The sequence below is a fragment of the Anastrepha obliqua genome, chromosome 2 (genome assembly GCF_027943255.1).
Source record: "Anastrepha obliqua isolate idAnaObli1 chromosome 2, idAnaObli1_1.0, whole genome shotgun sequence".
Taxonomy (NCBI): Eukaryota; Metazoa; Arthropoda; class Insecta; order Diptera; family Tephritidae; genus Anastrepha; species Anastrepha obliqua.
The window spans coordinates 89,019,001-89,034,357 of NC_072893.1; the positions used below are offsets into that span (position 1 = coordinate 89,019,001).

Below are 15,357 nucleotides of genomic sequence, written 5' to 3' on the forward strand. Positions count from 1 at the left end.
GCGTTATTGCCCCTTATTTTGTGGCCATAATTGTCCAATTTTCATGTGTGAAAATTCAAAATAAGAACTTGGACGTTCTTTGGTTTGAGTAAGATGGCGTACCATGATTTAAGGTGGCCTTCTCAGAGCTGTGGCTTAAGATCGTTGTATCTTTTCTTCCGGGGGGCTTTTACAAATAAATGGTATGCCAATAGTCCAGAAACAATTTATACGTTTAAACAATGTTATTTTCGCGCAATTGCCCCATTGAAATGTGAGGCATATTGGTCTGGCAGGATGGCCTACATTTAAATTAAGTTAAAGTCTTTAAAGAAGTTTTAGTACTTGAAATGCTAAATTGAGCTGTTTTGGCTTAATTTGCAATTTAAGAGTGATGGCCAAGACCTTTCGTAAAATTCGTCTCAATTTGGACTTCGTGTTTCCCATGACCTACTTGTAAAGTCGTGGAATCAATTGATTTAGCTTAATTTGCAGTAAAACTGCAATATTTTATACTTCAACTGGATTATGTTAGCTCGAAGTATCGAACACGCCCAGTGCATCAAAGTTACGATAGTAGATTTTAATAATTACCAAACTGTGCGCAGTCGTAAATTTCGACATGGTAAACAAGGAAGCCTAGAGTGACGTTTTGACGTTGTAAGCCGCTAAAAAAATTTAGAGAAATGTTAATATTTAAATACAAAATTATTAAGTCTCTATTGAACCACGCCTTATTACACAATTAAACAGAATACTTACCATCTCTTATGTATAAAATGTTAAAAAACAAACCAGTCTATGGTCCACCCTATACAAATATTTGCAAAGTACGATGGCGCAGTTACAGGTTTAAAAAGAATTAAAAAAAAAAAGAAAAGCAGGTCACTCAGATATTATTACACCCTGCTCTCAAGTCCTGCCACGCCGTTTATTCTTGCAAATATTTTCTACTAAATAAGTTGTTCCTAAGTGTACTTTTTGTCATATTTTTACAGTATTTATTAATTTATTTTATTGCTGTTATTTGTTTTTCTTCTCGTTTACTGCTCGGTTCTGCACTTTTTCTTCAAAAATCAAATAATCAAAAACAAAAAAAAATATATAAACAAAAATTATTTATATAAAACTATAACTTCATACTGTCATTCTGTTGCGAATTGTTGTTGTTTTGTTGTTGTGCTATACTCAATCAACCAATCAACTTAATGAACCAACTAAATAAAAACCATTCAAATAAAAATAATTAATTAAAATATTAAAACAACCCCAAATGCGACCAATTATTTTGAAAACTAATCAAACTCGTCGAATTCTGTTTTGGCGGCCCCAACAAAAATTATAAAACAAATAAAAACATAACAAAAAAATCATTCCAAAAACAGGACAAGCCTACTCAATATCACCAGATGCAACCTTCCCATATAAGCCGCCTTTTTATCAGCCCTTCGGCACCGGAGGTAAAGAAATTAAAAATCGTAAAAATTCAAAACCAATTTAAAAAACAATCGTAATAAAAACACTAAAATAAATTACAAGCGAAAAAACATTCTATTCACAAATAATATTTGGTTAATTAAATGGCATTTGCTTCTTTTAAACTTTTGTTGCTTTGTTTTGGATAATACTTAAAATGAACTTACCATACATTCAAACATACCTACATATAAACTTACAAAATCTTGTATAAATGCGGTACAAGTAAATATGTAAATGGGCTTTTGTAATTTGCAATAAAATCGCTGTGGAATGTCGCGCACTGCTTCTTTGTTGTTGCCGCTGCTGCTGTAATTGTCTTTTCGTCTGCCGTGTAATCATTTACTACCTACATACATACATACATACATACATGCATACATATGTATTTAGTAATTTGAACGCAAGGGTTCTGTGGCTCCATATTGTTGTTGGTTGTCGGTTTCGATACTAACTCAAAATTCTAAATTTATTACTTAGTCATAATTTTCGGTTTAAGTGCTTCTACATAAACTAAAGAAAAAAAAAAAATAAAAACAAAAAATGTTTCAAAAATTTATTACTTTATTTAGTTTGGAATTTGGTGTTTGTAGTTTAAGAGTTGGCAGAACTTTTGTGTACAAATCAGTGTTTCAGTTTCGCACGATAGGTGAAAGCTTACAGAACATTTTTGCAACGGTTCATGGTATGGAAAACGTTCTCATGACATATTGGACCATAATCATCGCATTGCACAGACGCATTCTCATTTTTGAAAAACATACCATACGTAAATTTAATTTATTTATATGAAATTTCTTCCCGTATATTTGCGTTTTAAAAAAGGCTCAAATAAATGGCTGGGTATTTATTACGGTTTCATTACTTTTGGCTATCCACCCAACAATGCAATTGATTAGATCTAGGCTTTTAATACAAAGTGGCGCAAAATTAATCATCCCATCGGCAGGTTTATAATTTTTGCAAACGGCGTCGTACGTCAATCAAATAGTATTTAACACTTGTGAACTAGACAGCTGCAGTAGACAAACAGACAACCAATGGAGCGCACGCAGGCCAAAATAAAGACTTCCATCCCTCAAAATCATTTTTTTATTTAGTAAAAAAGCTATCCAAAAACAAAAGTGGATGATTAATTTTGTGGCACCTTGTAGATCCTCACTAAAGTAAAAATAAATTTAGAATCGATTTGAAGCGAATCAAGCACCACTCAATCGAACTCTGGTAGAACCGCAGTCCGAAATAAGAAGCTTTGAGTTCTTTGGGTAAATATTATACTAGGAAATAATCGGGTTCTTAGTTATGTTACTGTGGAGGGCTCATGCATGGAGTTAGATACCTCAAAAATTTACAATAAAGATTTTAGAGTATGAGTTAATGCTGATTTGTAACTCCACAAAGAGCAGCGTCATTGTTAGAACTTCCCGCAGAGTTCAGAAGTTCTTGGGTATTTCTTCGTAAAAAAAACCATACTGACAGGTGTTATTTCAAGCGACAAGTGCAGGTTATTATTAACACAACGCCTACCCTCCTCTCCTCCAAGTGGAATGAACAGAGCAGTACGTACTGATGACGTACTGATCAATTTTGTTTCGACGGTGGGTCAAGAGAGATAGGAGTTTTTTAAGCGTCGAGATCTAAAAATAAGCAGTTAAAAAAAAAATGCATCAGTTTAATAGAAACCTTCAAGTATGGCATCGTCAATCATTTATTTAGAGCAGATAGTATCGCTTTTTTGATGGGGAAAAGCGAGATCGATATAACGCTGGAATGAAAATTACACTGTTTTTTACTAGGTTTTAAAAAAAGGCCTTGGTATATGAGAAAAAATATTAATGTTGACTTCTGCCAGACAGAATGACTTAGAAAGCAACCCTGTGATCAGTTCAATCATAAATATTATTTTCTCCGAGAAAGAATATAATTTTTTTCAGTAAAACTCAATTTTCTGGATTACGACTAGTTTAGCTCTTATGGCCAAAGTAGTTTATTTAAGTTTTCTAAACAACCCAGGCCCTATCGTCTAGTAATCGACGTGATCGCAATTAATCATCATCACCATCAAACCACCCAGATAGGCCTTGAACAAATATTAATTGCTCTGGTCATCTCTCATCGAGTAGTCTACATTTAATTCCATTAAGGCTGAGACAGATGGTTTTATTACTTTATAGCCATTTCTACTCAAAGCCTGAACTTCGAGCTTATACAACAGAGAAATATTTCTCTCAATATAAAGAGGGTTAAGTTCGGCTAGGCTGCTGTGGACGCGATAAGTTAAAAGCATACACTAACCCTAGATTGTGGGGCTTTCATAGAACAAGTGTCTCAAGGTTTCTAGTTCTTTTTCATTCCTGCCGACTTTTTCAGAAGTCATATTCAATCTTGAGTTAAAATCTTTCTATTAATACATTTAGATGGAGATGTTTTGTTTGCCTCTTAAGTTTGCAGTCAAATATTCTTCTGTAATAGCTGACTTTCCAATCTTTCCAAACGCGTCTCGTGCTGCATTTTGGTCACATAAAATTGGTTGTAGGTACTGAAGGACCTAAAGTTAGTCCTTTTGTTAATGATCGTGACAGTTAATTAGCCACAAGAGGTGGCATGAGCTATTGCACTTGAAAGCATCAGCCGGAGTTTAATATTATTTTTTTAAATACACTTTATTTCACAATTCTTTAAAATTAAAGTTTTTTCCTAGAACCAGTTTTGTGAATTGACTCCAACTCCACATCCTCATTGTTCGGTTTACTTTACCAGGGCTTGTATACGAGGGCGGGCCAACAAGTCCGTGACTTTTTGTATTTCTGACCTCTTTACTGCTCCTGTCAACAGGCATCTGTCAGTTGACTCCTGTCAAAATTTGAACGAGCTGCGTCAGTTTAGTTTGTGTTTTACAGCTACCTTAATCACACTACTTAGTAATTTGAGGAGAAAATGGAAAAAACTGTATTTTGTGTGCTTATTAAGCCGTTTCACCCTTAGAAACCCACTTAAACACAAACTAACTGACGCACCACGTTCAAATTTTGACAGGAGTCAACTGACAGATGCCTGTTGACAGGAGCAGTAATTTTTTTTTCAGTAAAGAGGTCAGAAATACAAAAAGTCACGGACTTATTGACCCGCCCTCGTAGTATAAATGTAGCTTAATCGCAAAGGATTTTCCTAAGAAAGTGGCAGGGCTAGCAATGAAGTATGTATATATATTGAAGGTGATAATATGCCAATCGAAGTTTACAGCCTTCCATGCGGCTTAACAACTTTCAACTTTTCTTTTAAATTTATCAGAATAACTTGCTTCCACTGCTGTTATATTCAAGTCAACTTTTTCTGGGTTCCAGCTGCCTACGCAAGGATCCATAGTCTCAATACTACAGCCCCCGAAATCATTATAAGGGCACCACATATTGATAAGTTTTGACTACTTACTTCTTTATTTTCTAATGTGAATTATTCTTTTAAGAAATTTTAATTCATTCTATAACAAAGGCCTTAGTAATCCAAGTTTCAAATTTTCTTCAATATATACAAAACTTCGACAAATTTTCATCAAAATTTCCACTTTTTTTTTATTTGGGCAATCAGTTTTAATACCCATTAAATTTTAGTATAATAAAGTTCAAGTTTGAAGTCGTTCAAACTTTTCGTTGATTTGTGCTATTTTTTTTTTCTCTGACTATGTTTCGCATTTTCTTCGTACAAAAAATGCCGTGCATTAGTTTTATGCAGCATTTAAGGCCAAGCGTCGTGAAAAGTAATTTAAGAAGAATAATAAAAAATTTTAGCAGGAATAGAGAGGACCTTGTCGAGAACGAAATATAATGAATAAGAAAGTTTAAATTTTTTGTTTTAGTCCGCATTTTGTAAATTTTTTCCTTCTTATGAAACTTTTTTTTGAGTCCGCAATTCGTCCATGGGCTACTACTTTCATTTAAATTGTATCGTTTAATTGGTATACTTACTAGTTTTCGTAATAATTTGCAGAATAGTTTGCATACAAAATTGATACTCTGAAGTAGGAAGCATTCAGCGAAAAATCGTGAATTCAAAATTTGATCAACTAATTCTTCGAAGAGAAACGACGAAGAAAATTTAAAAACTTTTCGACCACCATCTACCTGGCATTCGAAAGTCACTCACTGGAGTGATACAACTCAATCGGGGGATTCAGGAATCATCCTGAAACGAACGCAATGGAAATCGGTGCAGAAGTTTTTCAATTAGACTCAGATGTTTATTTAAATTCAGAATTTCAGAAAAATTTTCAGCAGTTTTTATGGCTAAAAAAACTTTTTTACTCGTTTCTTCTGCGAAAGTCTTTTAATTGCAATCTTTTTATATATAAGGACAATATTAGCTTAAAGTAATAGGACTATGAATAAGTTCGTGCGGTTTTACAACAGATGGCGTAACTTGATTATTATTCCATCGATCCACATTTCCAAACATTCATTGGAGAGCTACTGTCGTAAGGCACAAACGTCAGTATAAGTTTTTTATTTGAAGCGTAAACAACAATATTTTTACCACACTTGAAAATGTCGAATTTCGTGCCAAATAATGTGTTTTTGCGGGGAATTCTTCTTCATTATTTTAATATGAAGAAAAAAGCAGCCGAAAGTCATCGTATCTTGGTGGAAGTTTATGGTGAGCATGCTCTAGCTGAGCGAATGTGCCAGAAGTGGTTTGCACGCTTTTAAAGTGGTGATTTTGGCTTGGAAGACGAAGAACGCGAGGGTGCGCCGCCAAAGTTCATGGATACCGAATTGGAGGAATTGCTCGATCAAGATCCGGCTCAAACGCAAGAAGAGGTTGCAAAAACTTTGGGAGTTGATCAATCAACCATTTCCAAACGTTTAAAAGCCATGGGAATGATCCGAAAGGTAGGCCATTGGGTGCCGTATGAATTGAAGCCAAGAGACGTTGAACACCGTTTTATGGCATGCGAACAACTGCTTCAACGGCACAAAAGAAAGAGTTTTTTGCATCGAATTGTGACTGGCGATGAAAAGTGGGTCCATTACGACAATCCAAAACGTCGGGCAACGTATGGATACCCTGGCCATGCTTCAACATCGACGTCGGCGCAGAATATTCATGGCCTGAAGGTTATGCTGTGTATCTGGTGGGACCAGCTGGGTGTTGTGTATTATGAGCTACTGAAACCGAATGAAACGATTACGGGGGATGTCTACCGACGACAATTGATGCGTTTGAGCCGAGCACTGCGAGAAAAACGGCCGCAATACGCCGATAGACACGACAAAGTTATTTTGCAACATGACAATGCTCGGCCACATGTTGCACAAGTGGTGAAAACATACTTAGAAACGCTCAAATGGGATGTCCTACCCCACCCGCCGTATAGTCCAGACCTTGCGCCATCCGATTACTATCTCTTCCGATCGATGCAACATGGCCTGGATGACCAGCACTTCCGTAATTACGATGAAGTCAAAAAATGGATCGATTCGTGGATTGCGGCAAAACCGACCGAATTTTTCACAAAGGGAATCCGTGAATTGCCAGAAAGATGGGAAAAAGTAGTAGTAAGCGATGGACAATACTTTGAATATTAAATTTGTAACCATTTTACGTCAATAAAGTTTCAAATTTCGAAAAAAAACCGCACGAACTTATTCATAGTCCTATTAAATTGTTTAGTGTAGCTGGACCACTAACTAATATTTGCCAAATCAAATCACTTATTCATAATATGCAGAAGGTATTAGTACTAATTATTTTTACGAACATCAGAACATCAAAAATGTTTATTTTTAATTTTCATAAAACCTAGTACATATAGTATTATATATCATACAATATTTCGTTTTACTTAATATAATAGTAATGTCTAAGTACATCAAACTAGTTGGTGACTGTAACTCACGTATATGTGGTGAAAAGCAATAACCGCTTAAGTCGACTTAACAAAGTGTTTTACAGATAGAACCTCATTTTTATTAAATATTTGCTTTCATGGTTTCGCCTTAGGCGCTTATTGCTTGTGACCATATACATTCTTCTAACTTCCAATCAACTTTGGCTCTCGTTCAACTAACCAAAGTGGCATGCATCTAAACACAACATACATACATACTTGAATATTCAATTCTACCAACTTCATCTGCAATTGAACGCTTCTACTAACCGCCTTGAAAACTTAGAAACAAAAAATAATACAATAAGAAAAAATGTACATAAGCCATACCACTATTTCAAAAATCTCTAAATCCAAATGACTAAAAAAATTCTTGTTTTTTTTCTAATCAAACCCTCAACAGGTCAGACTTATTCATATGATGTCACGCGCCCGGAAAATCAAGTCTACTCAACTGCCGAGAGTAGCTCACAGGATGATGACTCCTATTTGGGCTACTCAATGATCACGGGCGATTTCGATGGTGATCGTGTCGAAGATATTGCCATTGGCATGCCACGCGGTGCCGGCTTACTCGGCAAAATCGTGGTCAATCACTGGAATATGACAAATATTTTCAATTTCACTGGCCATCAGATAGGCGAATATTTCGGCTATGCGTTAGCCACATGCGATGTGGATGGTAATGGTTTGGATGATTTGATCATTGGCGCGCCAATGTTCAGCGAACCGGGCAATGTGGAGGGCAAGTACGACGTGGGTCGTGTGTATATACTGCTGCAGAAGGAAAGCGTAAGAAGTATAAGAAAAATTGGCGCATTTCCGCAATCTCATAAAATATTTATTTTGTTGTCTGTAGGGTGAGCGTTGGCCAATCGAGCATATCCGTGAAGGCTACAATACTAAGGGACGTTTCGGCTTGGCTCTCACCACACTCGGTGATATCAATCGTGATGGTTATGGTGATTTTGCGGTGGGTGCGCCCTACGATGGTCCCGATGGTCGTGGTATTGTTTACATCTTTCATGGTTCGCCTGCTGGTCCGCTGCTGAAGCCATCACAGATCATCAAAGCTGAAGATATTGTTGAGGGTGCACCATATCCACGCACTTTCGGCTTTGCGCTCTCTGGGGGTCTCGACATGGATGGCAATACATATCCCGACTTAGCTGTAGGCGCTTATGCATCCGATCAAGTGTTCATCTTCAAGTCACGTCCCGTTGCAGCAGTGAATGCCATGACCTCATTTGTGAATCAATCGAAGCTGATCAGTTTGGATGATCGCAAATGTCAGACGGTGCGTGATGGCAAACGTGTTGCATGTACCGAAATTATGACCTGTTGGAGCTATACCGGCGAATATTTGCCGGGCAGCTTGGAATTTGATGTGTCCTGGGTATTGGATGCGAAAAAACCAAAGAAGCCACGCATGTTCTTCCTGCTCGATGAAGGCAAAAATATACGCAATCTTTCGATCAGTTTACAATATGGCAAAACTTATTGCCGTAATGAAACAGTATATCTGCTAGACAATCTGCAAGATAAGCTAACACCACTGGAGGTGGAAATGCGTTACGATTTGCGTAGCAGACAACGCATGGCACCGGTGATTAGACGTAAGCGTGACACACTCGAACCGGTTATTGATCAGAATCGTGAGATCATTTTGCGCGACGCCATCAATATACAAAAGAATTGTGGGCTTGATAACATCTGTATACCCGATCTACAACTTGACATTGTGTAAGTATGCGAGTAGTGCACTAGAGCGCAGCAGTGGTCTCATGCGTAATTATGTTTTCGTATTTCCAATAATTCTTGCTTTATTTATCCTCGACAGCACTGTCGACAAGTATTTGCATGGCTCACGCAAGCCATTGGTCGTTGAGGTGACCGTGACGAATCGTAATGAAGATGCTTTCGAATCAGCTTTTTACATGGAGATGCCAAAAGATTTGGACTTTATTAAAATTGAAAACCTGGTCGAAAAAGTTGATACCCCCATTACATGTTCTGCGCCATCGGAAGCGAACAACTATACTCTGAAATGCGATCTTGGAAACCCGCTACCGGGACAGAAATTTGTGAGTTAAGTGGCGATTTATTCTCAATACTCTGGTAAATAAAACATTCCCTCTTGCAGGCGAAGTTCAATGTGATCATGTTGCCGTCGCAGCGACTCGGCATGTCACCGAGCTACCACTTCTATATGGAAGCCAACTCCACTAATTCTGAGATTGATGGCAACCGTCGAGATAATGTGGTAATCAAGAATGTCGACATATGGGTAGAGACCGATTTGGCTATTGAAGGGTAAGTCAATATACAAGAGTTTTTCAATTTGTATTATATTAACTTTACACTCTCGCCACTCTTCCTCTTCAGCGCTTCTCTACCAGACTTCCAGTTGTACAAAGCCTCCGATTACTTAGCTGTAGAAAATGCTACAAAAGAAGAAGATTTGGGTCCACAGGTGGTTCATCTGTATAATATACGGAACAACGGACCTTCATATATTGAAGAGGCTGTCATTCTCATACATTACCCCAATGAGACCGTGGGCGGTGATTTGTTGATGTATGTTCTCAACCAACCAGAGACGCACGGCAATATTGTTTGCGATCCACATCTCGCAGTCAATCCGCTCAGATTGAAATTAGATAACAATTTGATGTACAAATCGTATCTTAGAGAACGTGGGGTGATTTTCACCACCGAAAGCGCCAGTAGTATCAGTAGCAGCAGCGGTAGTGGCTCAGTAACTTACAGTGGTGTGGAAAAGTCTGATGGCAGTAGCGCTGCTGGTACAGCTGTGACCATAGGGCGTGGCACCAAAGAATTGACACTCGAAGAGAAGAGACGTCTAGAGAAGGAGGATGAGCAGGAAGGGCCTGGCGATGCGTCGGCCACACATATTCAACGTGCACACGAAGCAGCTGTATCGAGCTCACAAGCTAACTTTGGTGGTAGCGGTGGTGTTGGCACTGGTACAGGTGGCAACTACCACTGGTCTTCCTCATCATCATCATCCTCTGGTGGCAGTGGTGCTGGTAGTAGTGGTGCTGGTGGTCGTGGACCTATGGTCATAGTACGTACCAAGAATACCACGACTAGCTACGATGCCAGCGGTCGTCCACATGTTGTAGAGAGCAGCACAGAATACTCAACTGATCTGGATCAAGCCGGACAATATTACTCGCAACCATTGAATCAAAACCAACGCCAACACTCGGCCAATTATCAACAATCCGGCAGTTTCGCTCGTGATGGCGGACATGGCAACTATGAAGGTGTGCAGAGCACGCGTGGACACATACAAATGGCTGGTGCTGGTGGTAGTGCTCAACAACAGCCACCCATGTACTCGAATTACATTGGCTCTTCGGGTGGTGCCTATCGTCCCCATGAGCAGCAGCAGCAGCAGCAGCAGCACCAACAACAGCAACAACAACAATACCAACAAAAGTCGTATCAACCATACGATGCACGTCGCGGTTCAATTGCATCATCATCCAACTACAATACCAACAACAATTACGATAACTTTGGTGGTGTAGTTGGTGGTAGTAATTTTGACAAAGCTGCTTCAGGCGGACAGGGCTTCCAGGCAGGTATGCTGGATTTGGGCACTATCAACCGTGATAACGTAGATAACGAATTGCGTCAACATGATGGACAATATGGCGGCAATACCGGCGCTTCCTATGGCTATCAGCAATCCTACACACGTCGCGTGCGTTCGCCGGCTGGCAATAAACCCTATTACGGCATGGAAAATGAAGACTACTACGATGAGGATGGTATTCAGCAGCAAGGTGTACAACAACAGTCTTTCCGAGGAAGTGAACAATTATCGCAGGCTCAGAAAGATGGCCGCACCTACCATCAATCATCCTCCAGCAGCGCTAATAGCTACTATAAAGAGGAAGGTGGCCAGCAGCAAGCTGGTCATAAGGCATCGTCATCATCTTCCTCATCATCACATTCTTCATTCTCATCGAGCTCTCAGCTACGCGAAGGCGAAAATGCCGAAGCTGAGGAGTTGACCCAAATCGATTGGGTTTCCCCTTGCAAGGCGGCAAAATGCCAGACGTTGCGTTGTGTAGCAAAGAATCTTGCCAAGGACGATGGTGTTTGGGTGGCCATACGCATGCGTACGGTGGCTAAGACAATGGAGAAATTGGCCGGTAATTTGCCGCTAAATGTATCTACTATGGCAGCATCGAATGTGACACGACTGCCATATATTGGCGAACCAAAAGTACCCATCATAAAAACACATGAAATTTTCTACAAAGCGGTGCCAGAGCCAATTCCAGTACCAGATGTGGTACCACTGTGGGTGGTGGTGCTGGCGGCGTGTGCAGGTGCACTCATTCTGCTATTGCTGGTTTATTTGCTATATAAGGTGGGTGGCGTGCTGACGATGTTTTTCTGATGGAAATAATTAAGTGCACTAGCATTTGTTTCTTAATTATTTATTGAGTTTTATTTTAATTAAATTAATTTATTTTTGTTATATTGCGTGGCCGTCTGTTATGTTTTCTTATGTCGTATTTTGTTAATATTCTAGTAATGTTATTAGTTATGAATTATTTAATTTAATTCAATTTTTTTCGCTTTCCATTATTACTTCACATTTCAAATGTTGCACTTAATTTCATTTTACTGCATACCTTTTGTGATACTCATTTTTAAATTTTATTTTTATGTTTCTAATTCTATTTTATGTTATGTTATGTTGTTTTATGTCCTGTTGTGCTATGTTATGTTATGGGAACTTCTATTATGTTGTATTTTGTTATAGTATGCAATCAATTGTCTTATTATTGTTTTCACTTAATATAATTTAATTCAAATTATTTTTTGCTCCATTCAATTCGCTTTATGCCATTTTTAACTTTCATCTCAAATGGTACACTTAATTTCATTTGCTTTAGACATTTTTGAAATTTATTTTTATTTTACTAATTCTGTTTTATTATGCTTTGTTATGTTATGTTATGCTATGTTGTTTTATGTCCTGTTATGTTATGTGAACTTATGTTATGTTGTATTTTGTTATAGTATGTGTTGTTATGTTATGCTATGTTGTTTTATGTCCTGTTATGTTATGTTGTATTTTGTTATGTTTTGTTATTGTTATTGATTACTTTACATTACTTAATTTAGTTCAATTTAATTTAACTTATTTTTGTTTGATTTCATTTAATTTATTCAATTTTTGCCTTTCGTCTCAAATGTTACACTTAATTTCATTTAATTGCATACCATTTGTTTTAGACATTTTTGAATTTTATTTTTATTTTGTTTTGTTAAGTTATGTTATGCTTTTTCATGTTATGCTATGTTTTGTTATGTTAATATATGTTATGTCTACTTATACTATGTGGTTTTTGTAATATTATGCACTAAATTGTCTTATTTTTGCTGATTTATTTCACTTGATATAATTTAATTCAAGTTTATTTAAATTAAATTACTTTTTGTTTCATTCATTTCTCTTTATTCCATTTTTAACTTTCATCTCAAATGTTACACTTAATTTCATTTCATTGCATACCATTTGCTTACAACAGTTTTGAAATTTATTTTTATTTAATTTAATTTCATTTTATTCAACTTGCTTTTCTTTGATTTCATTCGCTTTATTCCTATTATTAATTATAACCTCACATTTTTCAATTCACTCCATTTAATTCGTCTTCTTCACCACTAATGGGTTTTTTCTCTTTCTCCAAATATTTTGCAGTGTGGCTTCTTTAATCGCAATCGTCCACGCGATCACTCTATGGAGCGACAGCCATTGCGAAATGGCTACCATGGCGACGAGCACCTGTGAGCACTATCTGTGGTCTCTCAGCCGCGAATCCCCACCAAATCTCAACGCATACTCGTACATATCATTCTGATTCTTGTAGACTTTTCAAGGCAGGCTTTGTATTGAGATTACTTTTTGTTGTAAGCGTAAACGTAGGCTGGCTCACTGCCGCTAATAATCGCGAAACGAGTACTTTACGACGAAATCGATGGTGCTTGAACGATGTAATGACATATTTCTGCAGCTGCGATCTACTCATCATGTGCAGTAACTAACCAAAACGAAGCAAAATGGAGTAAAATATTTGGCTTCTAAAGTAATAAGTTTCTACATAAATATTAAAAAAAAAAAACAAAGTGTAACAGCGTCTTCTTTTTAATTTTTTACAATTAATTATAAAATATTTTATAAATAATTTACTATCTTTGCTAGTCACGAAATTCACTGTTGCGCTCTCTTCAAGCTGAGAAAAAGTAGACCAAATGGATTTCGAATTGAGGAGAAGAGAGCGCAGTAACGACAAAAATGTGCTTTTAACATTTTTATCGAAGCTTTTAATAAACTGTAAATAATATATACATATTACTAATTAAAAAAACAAAGCCTGTTAAATTAAATAAGTAATATCGAAACACTCTAATGTTGCCTTGTATATGATAAAAAGAATTTATTAAACAAAAATAACTATTTAATGCCGTTATGAAAGCGAAAAGTGCTAATATTAATTTTACTAATGTTAAATATCAAGAAAACAAAAACAACAATAAATATTAAGTTGTGAATGTGTACATTTGCGCGTATGTGAGTGCCTGTATGTGTGCGTGTGCGTGTGCTTGTATAATAATGTTAAAAAGTAAGTTTAACTCAATTGCACTACAACTAGAAAAAAATAATAGTAATAATAAATAAATGATCAGAATCGAAAATACGATAGGAATACGAACTTGAAGAGAAAAAGTATATTAACAAAGTAATTTAATTTTTATGTGAACTAACCCTTTTCGCTATGTGTAAATACAAAGGAAAGCTGTATAAATATACTGTTATTTGGCTTCAATTTAAAGCACTGCCTTTGTTTTAAAAATACAATAATAAATAATTCGAAGGAAATTAAATTGTTAGGAATATAAGCAAAAAATCTGCTTTCTCTTATAAGATCTACCGAATCTCTTGCTTAAACTATTTACCGTTAGTGAGAAGAAATACATTTACCTTACATAATGAAATGTAGATTAAAACTCTCATATTTAATGCAATAAAAAAATGAGCGATTTTAACAGTTTAATTTAATTTTATGGTTTGCATGGTTATATAAAAAAATTAAATTTTTTATAAAAAATAAAATATTTTTGCTTACACTTTTTATGTTTATTTAACTCTCAGCACTAAACAGGCTGGCTTTATTAATTTATTAACTGTACTTATCAATTGCAGATATTTTAATTTTAAGTGTAATAAAAATACAGTGTGAGTTTATTTTACATAAAAAAAGATTAAATGTTAAAGTTAAACCAATAAAACTATTTTTGTGTAATAAAAGAAACATATTTTTCTTTGTGCAGTTAAATGGTGTCACTTATAGTAAATAAGTAAGTATCCGAAATGAGAAAATGTGATTTATTGAAAACTGTTAAATGCCCGCGACGCCGTTTATTTACGCGCTGTCATCAAGGACTCACCTACTTTTCAAAAGCTGGGCGAAATGCTAATAGGCCGATAATCATAACGTTCGGTGGCGATATTTCTTTTTGGTGACAGGTAAAACCACAGCCTTTTTCCACTTCACTGGGAAACTCAAAGTTGTGCGAGTGTACTTAGAATAAATGACATCACGTGGATATCCCATCTTCTTCAATAACATTAGACTTGGCGCTCATAGCGGATTTTGAAGCTTCTGTTTCAGTTGCCCCATTAAATTGAACGTTTTCTTTTTGTGTCAATTTGCTATGAGAAGTTCCCAGTTAGAAGTCTGTTGTGACTTTAAATATTGAGGCTTTTCAGGTTGCGCCATAAATCCTTTGAATTAAGTTGGAATTACAGTAAAACCACTTCGCTTGTCTTGCAATGGTGCTAGCTTTGTTTCTGGCAATTTTGTATTACGACCAAGCAAGGCCAGTGTTTGTTCCTAAATAAATTAGTGGCACATTGTTCACAAAAAAAAAAAAAAAACAATCGTAAAAAGGGCGAATATACCTCG

The 15,357-nt window shown here is 36.5% G+C and overlaps 1 protein-coding gene across 7 annotated transcripts in view; it reads left to right on the plus strand.

The window, feature by feature from the left end:
* Positions 1-14,437, plus strand: part of LOC129236788 (integrin alpha-PS2) — a 131,734-nt gene extending 117,297 nt beyond the window's left edge. For 6 of the 7 annotated variants that reach the window (XM_054871015.1, XM_054871018.1, XM_054871016.1 and 3 more), the window contains exons 8-14: positions 1,365-1,439; positions 7,743-8,131; positions 8,199-9,082; positions 9,180-9,423; positions 9,483-9,652; positions 9,725-11,747; positions 13,092-14,437. In XM_054871015.1, the coding sequence (XP_054726990.1) occupies positions 1,365-1,439; positions 7,743-8,131; positions 8,199-9,082; positions 9,180-9,423; positions 9,483-9,652; positions 9,725-11,747; positions 13,092-13,181 (3,875 nt within the window). In that variant the 3' untranslated portion in view covers positions 13,182-14,437. The remainder of the gene's footprint in view (positions 1-1,364; positions 1,440-7,742; positions 8,132-8,198; positions 9,083-9,179; positions 9,424-9,482; positions 9,653-9,724; positions 11,748-13,091) is intronic. The other variant, XM_054871019.1, reaches the window with a different exon arrangement.
* Positions 14,438-15,357: the final 920 nt, after the last annotated feature.